Source organism: Cucurbita moschata, unplaced genomic scaffold (genome assembly GCF_002738365.1).
Source record: "Cucurbita moschata cultivar Rifu unplaced genomic scaffold, Cmos_1.0 Cmo_Scf00003, whole genome shotgun sequence".
Taxonomy (NCBI): Eukaryota; Viridiplantae; Streptophyta; class Magnoliopsida; order Cucurbitales; family Cucurbitaceae; genus Cucurbita; species Cucurbita moschata.
Genome location: NW_019268519.1, coordinates 4,813,735 through 4,823,786, shown reverse-complemented (window position 1 = coordinate 4,823,786; position 10,052 = coordinate 4,813,735). Strand labels below are relative to the sequence as shown.

Below are 10,052 nucleotides of genomic sequence, written 5' to 3'. Positions count from 1 at the left end.
TTTTTTTTTTTTTTTTTTTTTTTTTTTTTTTTTTTTTTTTTTTTTTTTTTTTTTGATCTTTACACGAATTATAATGTACAAAGCAGACAAACAAAAATTACAGAAAGCAATCAACTTCTATATGATACACAACAGAACATCCACAGAGCTAAGAAATTACATCTCACTGCCAAGGAAAGTTTCATTTTAAAGGAAAATAATAATAATAATAATGAAACCATAACAAGGATTCTAAAGAATATATAGAGAAATGAAAAAGAACAGCACGGGGTGGGATACCGCTGACTTCCACCTGCCTTTACCTTAATATACAAGGGACGGTCAAAACTCACCATCAACTTGCAGCTCAAGAGAAGAGGAGCTGAATCTAACTCATCGCTAGCAACTTGGTTCCTGAGAACACCTTGTAAGGGCCCTATCATTTGTGTTGAAAAATCAGAATTTCATCCGCTGTTTTGTGTTGAAGATCCAATTGGATATTTCTGTATGAGACATAGTGCTATATACAGAGAGCATCAGAAGGACCATGCTGCAGACGACTCGTAATTCAACAGAAAGAAATCATGAACTACATCCAAGCAAGAGAACCACGATCATTGGAAACTTGTGGGCGACCTCTTGTGGGTGTTGGTGGCCGATTAGCATTCAGCTCCTGTTCTCAAGAAAACAAATAGGATTAATACCAGACACAACGAGTGACATTAGAGTACGAGCCAATATAAAAGTAAAGTTACCTGCATCCATGTATCCTCCATGTGGCGTTCTGGAGACGTCTCTGGTGATGAAATTGCTGGAGGTATGGGATGAATGAGTTTAGGAACAACCACAAGATCTCTACCCAAAACTAAGATTGCTCCGGCATTATTTGCAGTTCCTGTACAGAAGTGCGCGACTTAAGGATATAATATGTAGGACGTGAAAGCAACATAATTGAGGCACACATACCACAATAATTGGTAGCTGAGAAAAGTGTAATTAGATGTCCTTGAGCAAAACGTTCAAACCCATCCATTACACATTCATGAGCACGTACTATCAACTGAAGATCGTTATTGTTGCAGAATTCCATGACACGATCAGGCTGCAGCGAAACAAAACCCCCAAAAAATAATTCAAACTTCATAAATCGAACCTCAATAAAATGGATGCATATATATCAAGCCTTTGCATAGTATATAAGGAAAAGAATTAAGATAATCCATAAGTATAATATCCTTGCATCCGGTGATGATAGTAAAACCAAATCAATTGATAGACGTTCCATTACTAGATACACGTACCATGGAATAACTGATGGTCGTTTTTCCTAACCTAACCAATCATCAATTAATGCACTCTAGTACACAAGAAGACACCCTACACTAACCAGTGAACAAGTTCCATGCCTTACTCCTAACTTAGCCAACCTCTAATCTTTTATATATATTACCAAGATATCCTCAACCTACCATCCAAAAAACTTACTAGCTCGCTGCAACTAAATATTTAATCTCACAAGGACAAATTTAATTTCCCATCTAATTAGTTACAAAACTGTGCATCCTGCCCCCCTATGTGAAGAATGAAGACAGAGATAAATTGGACAGTTAATGCCATCCCATTATCCAAAAATTGGTTGGGCATTCGAATAGTCATATGAGAATGTTCCAATTTCCAATAAAGTTTTCCCTAACATTCCCAAGACTACTAATCCACTTTTTTTTTTTTTTTTAACCAAGTACAAACATGACCCAACGTTCCTCCCAGACCTAACAACAAAACAGAACCACTCAGAACTCCCTTTGTTCAAATCTTGAGTACTAAGAGTGTGGGAATCGAAAGTTGTTAGTGACGATTGGCTTTTCTTTTAGGATTTGTGTAGAATTATGCTGATGACTCAAAAATATATAGTCCTTGTTGCTCCATAATCCATTGCGACAAGGCACTAAAGTTGGGAACTTCGGATTAAGTCAACGTCCTTTTTCTCCAATATCTAAAAAATTGCAGTTGGAGATATAGTAGAGTAGAAGCGCTTCCATAATACAGAGGATGAAACGAAATCAAATTGACACAGGGACAAGTTGTTGCCTACGTTTTTTATCAATTCAACCAAAAACACAGTCAAGTTGACACAAGTCAAACCAATGTTTTCTAGAAAAAACGTAAAACAAACATCTCTTTGCAGGACGAAATGGAGAACATGAAGATGACACCCAGAGGAAGTGAGTTACAACTCAAAACCTCTATATGAGACACGTTTATACCTTAGACTAGAGATAAAACAGTTACAATTTGTAAACCAGTCTTAACTATATGTAATTTCTTTTTCTATAAAACCCATTGCAGTGGTGAAGCCCTCAGTACAAGGACAACACAAATTGAGAAATGCTCCAAACTTCAAAAATGAAAAGAATTATTGCCCTTGCCTCTACATGAACTACTTTCCAGTGTTTGAGACCTAACATGCAAAAAGTATTCAAGTTTGGCTTTATTATGGACTTTACGAACAATAGAGTTTTTAAATAGAGAGCATTTTAGATAGAGTCCCTATCCTATATGAGCAAAAAATTAAAACCAATATAGAAAAATAAATAGGAAAAAATGAGAGGACGAAATATACACTACTCACCCCAAAAGTAACTAATCCAGGACCTCTAGCATTCGGTCGTAATCCTTCAACACTGTCGTTTTCTGTGGGGTCAGACCTAAGGAAAATAATAAAATACATACAAAAATACACGTTATATGCATGGCCACCATGAAAAAATAAAAGGAGACTATCAAGGATGTGCACTGACCACAACAAATCCATTAGCACAATAGAGCCTGCTTCCATAGTTATAGGGCGCTGAAGACTCTCAATCTGTTCCAGATGGTTAATCGAACGACCAATACCACCATGCATGCAAATAATTTTTTTTTCAATCAAGGCTGCCAAAGGGAGCCAGTTAAACAAACGATTTATCCGATGCCATGTCCAAATTCCATCTCTTTCACCCTGGTCATTGAGTTGTAAAGTTAGGTTGTAATGAACCAACACAAACTACAGCCATGAGATACAACTATGTTATACCATTCGTTCAATGCATTCAATCCGAAAGCCAAAAAGGGCATTAATATCAGCTGCTTCATGGTTCCCACGAATCAAATGTACATTATTTGGATACTCAACCTGCAATATTTATGAGAAAAGTACATTGTCCCATAAAAAACTTGAATTAACGTGCAAGTGAAAGTTAAATTATGACACACACAAATGTACTATGCCCAAAAGCACCTTTAAAGCTAGCAGAAGAGTAATGGTTTCCAGGCTGTGTTGCCCTCGATCAACATAGTCTCCCAGGAATAGATAATCAATGTACCTAATCAAAAGTGATGCAAGATTGCCATGTATGATAAATCACAAACAAAAATAAATAAATAAATAAATAACAAAAAGATTAATGCAAACTCCAGATGGGAATAAACAGCACAAAGCATAACAGAAAACAATAAGAACGGAAAAAGGAAAACTTAAAGACGAAAGATCAAAGCATTCCAATTCAGACATAAGTCTTGGATAGAGTGATTCGCAGAAGATTTGGCAAGAGAGCACCAAAATGTAGCCTTAAGCTTAGCCAACTCAAACCGATCAAAAGAAGAGAGTTAGAAAGATTCATTGATTTCTTTCAAACCAAAGCTTTGTAAGGATGGCTTTTCACAACATTAAACCATAAAATCTTGGATTTATGCACCAAAGAAGGGCCCAGAAGTAGCTGAAACAGACTTTCCTAGAAAGAGCTATAAAACACCCCATGTAAATGAAAACCGCTACTAACTCAGCCCAAAAATGCTGACAGTATAGGCAATCAAAGAAAATGTGTTGAAGAGAATATATGCTAAATAAAAGAACAAACAAGCCAATGATGAAAGCGAAGGGAGGTTCCTTTGAAGAACCTCACAACAGTTTAAAGATCCATTAAGCATGATCCATATTAGGATGTTAATACGCTTTGGACTTTTAGACTTCCACAAAGCTGAAAATAATTCCTACCCAAAGAGGAGGAAGGAGAAGCAAGATGCTGAGGTAACAATTTAACTGAGAAGATTCTTGAGGGCTCAAGAGACCATCTCTTAGAACCATTGAAGAACCAATCACAACCGAAGAAATACAACCCAACAGCCATTTAAAATCATTAATCTCTTCGTCCTTGAGTAATCTTCTGAAAATATATATATATATATATATATTCCAAGATTGAGTACCTTTGTTGACCAAGTGGTTTTGGTATTTTTTTCGAGAACCTGCTGCCTTGTCGCCTAGGATTATCATGAGTAAGTACAGTTCTCACTGTTATGAGTGGGTCTCTGGCAGTAGGCTTTTGGGAGATTATCTCTTCAATTTTCCCGCTCTTTTCCTAGTTCATGAAATGCTCCATTGGGAAGACTCAGGAGGACTTCTGGGTGAGGGAAAAATATATTTGCACATCCTTCCCTCATCTATACCACCTTTTGGATAAGAGGTGGCATTCAGTAGCCTCTGTTCTTTCAACCTCAGGTGATTCTTTTTGTATTAGTTTTGGATTTCACCGTCCTCTTGCGAATAGGGAGACGTTGAAGATGTCAACTTTGCGTTTTCTTTTGCTTTTGAGAACTTGTCAGTTAAGGGAGGAGGGTCTTCATTTTTGGACCCCCCTATCCATCCCAAGACTTTTCATCTACACAGTTCCTTCATCCCAACTACCCCTCTTTTTTTCCTTGCTCTAGAAGGTTAAGGCTCTTTGTCTAACCGGTCTTACATGGAAAAGTTAATACTACAGTTCACGTGCAAAGACATTCTTCCTTTTTTTTTCTTTTTTTTTTTTAAACAGTGACGCAACAGAAGACATTGACCATTTTCGTTGGAGTTAACAGTTCGCATTTTGGATTGCATGGCTTGATGGAGGAGTTTCTACTTTTTCCTCCTTTTAGGGAGAAGTCAAAGCTTCTATTATAGGCTCGCTTCTTTGAAGATGTCTAAGGAAAGAATATTAGGAGGAGATTTGTGGAGATACCTTAGTAGCTAAGGTTTTTTTTTGTAATGATCAATTAGGTCAGATTGTTTTGAATTGGTACCATTTTTTTTGTAGTTCTTTGGGTTCCTTTCGTTGGGATTTTTCTATGCCCTTGTATATTCTTTCATACTTCTCAATCGTCTTTTTTTTAAAATATAATTAGAATGGAAAAATCTGGAAGGAAAATACCAACATGGTCTACCAGTGGCCCTCAATTCAATGAACCACCATCTACCCTCAGAGGCGTGTAAAGGAATATGGGGAATTTTCTACAAAAATACTCAAAATCATTTGAAATCAACGAGGAACTCTACGGACTAAGACAAGCTGAGTTACACCAAATACTTGCCATCAGCATAGGAAGAATTAGTTTTATATGAGAATCACAACTAGTGCTGCACTTCTAATGCCAAATTGCAGAAGAAAGAGAGCTTTCAGATTCCTATTGAGCCTCAATAAAGAATTAGACCTAACATAATGGAGGTGCTCCAGCCATTAAGCCTCTGCCCATCTTAAGGGAAGCATTTCTTTTTTAAATGAGGAACAAAACTTTACACTGAATAAATGAAAAGGACTAAGGAACTGAGGCTACTAAGTTTTAACCAAGATTCCAGGTCCATGAGAGAACCCTCCCCATGTTACCAGAAACCACCACTATGAAAATGCTCGACTCAAATCACTAGTTTCCTGCTCCCACTGTTACAAAATACCTTTTATTTGTAACTGAATGACCTACTTAACCGGAGCACTACAGCAAAAATAGAACCTGCACACGAAGAAAGAAACCTTCTCATGTTGCAAAAGGCCAATCTGCCCTTAAAAACTATCCCTAAGCTCTCTCACATATCTCTTTCTTCTAACATAAACCAGGGGCCTATTAATATCATGTGTGTCAAAAATGAATACTCTCAGCCTCGAGATGTCTGTGATTCCAAGGAAATAATAATATGACAAAGTAAATATAAGCCAAAACTCACGCAATGTCTCCTGCTGTAGAAGGTGCACCATACTCATCAAAAAGCCGCATGAGATCCCCGAACTGACCATGTAGATCACCAAATATCTTGATGGGAGCCTTGAGCTCTAGAACACTTGGTTCAGATGAAAATATCTTTTCAGCACTCTCACAAAGGTCAGCTATTTCATTACAATCTAAAAAGAACTGCCGGCGAACAGGAGGCTTCCATCCACGAGGTTTTAAGAGGTGGGCTATGACCTGATAAAGGAACCACATTAATAACATTAGGAAAAAAAAAACTTCATATGCAAACAAAATAACATTTTTCTCAGGAGAAACGGTTACATTGAATCCAATCCGGCAATAATTTTGCTATCCCACTGTAGGAACTAAAACAATAGTTGAAGAATATCCACAAGAATATTAGATCAAGAAAGAAGGGGTTTCAACATCATGTAAAAATGTTACAAATGATAAATTCTATGAAAACAATATTCCGGCACCAGCATCATTCTCAAGTACACACATAAAATGAAAAACATCCCGGAAGATTAGAGTACTTCTCTGAAAACAGATACAATACTAAACAAAGTCAGAAATCAAATATAAAGGAGGTAACAACTACAGAAGTCAAGAATTCTTGTATGATTATATGTCTGCAAGTAGGAATCACAATCTACAGAAAAGTACAAATTATGAAGTCGGCACAATTCCAAGATCAACATTGAGCAGTATGAACAGTAAAATGGCTGAAACAGAGGAGGGAAATAACTGAAGATCATCTTATGCAAACAACAATTTTTCCAACGATGTAACAATCTATAAACAGCAACATCAGTCTGACTCGATGGCTATTCAACTTTATGACTAATGATTCCAGCCTCCTGATGAGCATAATATTACCACTCTATATATAGGCCAGAGAATATTCTGGATTACATGTCAGTCAAAACATTAGGAGCATCAAATCTGGTCAGATGTGCAATTTCCCGAAGATTAACTAATTATGTAGTTTTAGTAACTTAACAGTTGATACCTTTTTCGGAATGCTGTTGATGGACATCTGGCGATCTAGGAGCTTCCTTGCTGCAGTTGCACTCTCTGGGGTACCATAGCTCACACGACGACCTTCATTTTCAAACTGATCAATTGAAAGTTGCCTAACCAAACCACCTAAAGCCCCACTAGTTTCAGCGGCTACAACCACCTGAAACAAATGGGACCAAATATCAGCCATCCAGTTTGATCTAATTGAGGCTTAGTTACATAGTAACTGAGATCACATTCAAAAGGGTAATTGAAATCAAAGACTGACAGCTCTATGATGCAATCGAACTCCAGATGGAGCAATGTTATTCAATGCATTTGAGTTGGGCTTTATCAAGCTAGATATTTGTGCCCCACTAGGAGTAGCCTCTGCTCCTCGATCCCTGTCAGGCAGTTCAACTTCCCCATCGTCGTGTCCTAGTCGGGCCTTGGCTGCAGCCAATGTTGCACTAATAGCCTCAGCTTCTGCAGCTGATGCTTCAACCAAATACTCAACACCTTTGTTCATTCTCCTGAAGAGCAGTCAGATGCATTGGTCAAGCATGCGGCAAGCAACAACTAAGTAATAAGAAAAAATCAGAGCAGGACATTTTTCTTTACCGATGGCCCTGAAGCATAGCATTTTCAGTGCTTATATCAGTATACACGTCACCATTTATAGGAGGAGCTACAGGGTTTCCCAGCACTACAGCACCATCAGGAGCCACAACATGAATGGCCTGTCTACTCCTTTCTTCGCTAAATCCACATTTTCCTGCCAGCCGCCCAGACTGAACATCAGATGCAGCAGCTACAGCTGCAGCATGTGAAGCTGCACTTGTCGTTTCAGCAGCTGCTAGATCCTCAGCAACAAGAAGGTCATCAAGCAATACCCCTAGACAATGATAGAATAATGTTGTTATTAACCTCAAGAAACAAGAGAGAGATCAGAAACCAATAGAGCTTCCATAACCAAATTTGATTAGGCAACAATGTAAACTACAAAAGGGAAGGGGTGTAAAACAGTACATTAGTAACTAAAAGCATGATTCATCTCTTAATCTCTCTTCAATGTGATAACAGCTTGAACATGCAACCAAAAGCAAACAATGCATTGAACCAGCATGATCATGACACATGAAACCTAAATTCTACATACTTGCACTATATGGAAATTGGTTCAATCTATAATCCAAAACATTAACAAACTTGTACTTTCCATGATAAAATAACAGGACTTGGTTAAAGCACGCTTGCACTACCTATGTAGTTCTAAATTAATTGTACACATAACGTGATAACTACATGGTGCTCACTCAAGATCAGTGTAAGCAAAAGAATGTCAATTTTCTTATAAAGACACTGCTTTAAATAAAGTCGAGATGAAAAGCAGCATAGATGGAAAATTTTCTTGCTGATCTCCCAGCATCCTTTTTTAAAAAACATGAGAAACAAAATAATTTATTGATTGAAGGAGGATCATACAAAAGGGAGATGAGCTATTTGCACAACGGCAAACGGTTACAAAAATGACTCCCGATCAGCCAAAATATGTACATGATCATAATTACAGAAAGATTTAGGGAGAGAACACCAGATCATTTTACAACAATAAAAGGTAACATAAGTTGTATAAGAAATGAAGTTATCACTTGCTGCAGTAAATCATAGCAGAAAAAATAGAAATGGACATCTCAAAGTCAGAAAATGTGAGCGCCTTCATCACTTACCACCCCGCAAACCACCGTAAATAAAGATTAAGTCACCCACAGCAGCAGCTGCATGCCTACAACGCCTTGTTAACTCAACTGCAGCATCCCCACCTGCAGCATCTGCGCTGTACCTTCCTGTTCTAGGACTTGTTACAACTGATTTTGTATCACACCAGATGCCTGCTGCGGTATCCAACACTAAAAACAGTAGAAACACAGTAAATTTTTTATTTTGTTTCCCTTAAGAAAACTCCAGATAAATTAAATGTATCAATTTCAAACACATAAAGCCAAAAAGTAAAACCACAGTGACCATATTTCCAATGAGAGTAAAACTATGTGGTATAATTTAATATGTAGCTAAGCTCAGCGATAAAAGCTTTTGTGTTTTTGGTAAGAAACTGAACTTTCATTTGAATAATATGACAGAATGTCCAGGCATATTAAAAATAAGCCCACAAAAGGAATCCCACAACTAACTATGGGAAGGGGTTCCAATCTAAAAGAATAAAATCAAACTAATAAATACAAAAAGTATGATAGATGGAAGGGCACAAGGAATAATTAAACCTAACAACCGCCCTAACTTCCACCCACATCTCTCCACTCCTCTAAAAATCCTATAATTCCGCCCCAGCCAAATCCCTCAGAAAACTGAAAAAACAAGCTGTCCCAGAATTTTGCCCTTACCACGAAAGGGAGAATTCAGGGGTATAAGTCATGTTGATGTCAAACAGTTTTGAGTTGCTACAGAAGGGGATCTAAAGACTCCAAAACTCCACCCTCTCATTTTGAAGACTCTAATGTTCATTCTATCGTTAGTCTTAGTAGTGTGGAATCATTAGTGCAGCCTTTGGAAAATTATTTTCACGATTCTGTGCTTGAGGTCTTCTATGTTGCTAAGATAGTGATAAGGAGCTTCCTTGTCTCCTCCCTCCTTAGTGCCTTGCAAATTTGCTTCTCTCAATAAAGTTAGTGGTCTTAAGATGCAAGAAATTCCTCCTTTGCTATCAAAAGGTTCGGTGAAAAAGTTGTTTTTGGTTGTGATGATCTTTACTCATTGTTCAAATGGTACTTCAGTTTTGGTCTTCTTCGAACGTCCTAACCTTTTTTCAGTTTTGTTTGAGAGCTATTATCTTCGTTGGACTATTTGTTTTGGTTGGGGCATCTGTTTGTTTTATGGGCTGCAGTTGGTGGTTGTTTTTTGGTTTAATCATCGGTTGTAGCCTTTTCTCTTTCTTTTCTTGCTTGTTTTTGGGCCTTTAGTTTTCAGTCTCCTTGCTGCGTTGATGTTGTTTTTTTTTTTTTTTTTTTTTTTTTTTTTTTTTTTTTTTTTTTTTTTTT

At 37.4% G+C, this 10,052-nt stretch overlaps 1 protein-coding gene across 1 annotated transcript in view; it reads right to left on the bottom strand.

The window, feature by feature from the left end:
- Positions 1-97: 97 nt before the first annotated feature.
- Positions 98-10,052, bottom strand: part of LOC111437259 (serine/threonine-protein phosphatase BSL3-like) — a 19,669-nt gene continuing 9,714 nt past the window's right edge. Inside the window, exons 10-21 of the mRNA XM_023075149.1 lie at positions 8,727-8,906; positions 7,618-7,891; positions 7,286-7,529; positions 7,007-7,177; positions 5,990-6,228; positions 3,257-3,341; positions 3,053-3,151; positions 2,778-2,977; positions 2,609-2,684; positions 946-1,081; positions 735-874; positions 98-652 (exon numbers count right to left, since the gene is read on the bottom strand). Coding sequence (XP_022930917.1) covers positions 569-652; positions 735-874; positions 946-1,081; positions 2,609-2,684; positions 2,778-2,977; positions 3,053-3,151; positions 3,257-3,341; positions 5,990-6,228; positions 7,007-7,177; positions 7,286-7,529; positions 7,618-7,891; positions 8,727-8,906 — 1,928 coding nt within the window. The 3' untranslated portion in view covers positions 98-568. The remainder of the gene's footprint in view (positions 653-734; positions 875-945; positions 1,082-2,608; positions 2,685-2,777; positions 2,978-3,052; positions 3,152-3,256; positions 3,342-5,989; positions 6,229-7,006; positions 7,178-7,285; positions 7,530-7,617; positions 7,892-8,726; positions 8,907-10,052) is intronic.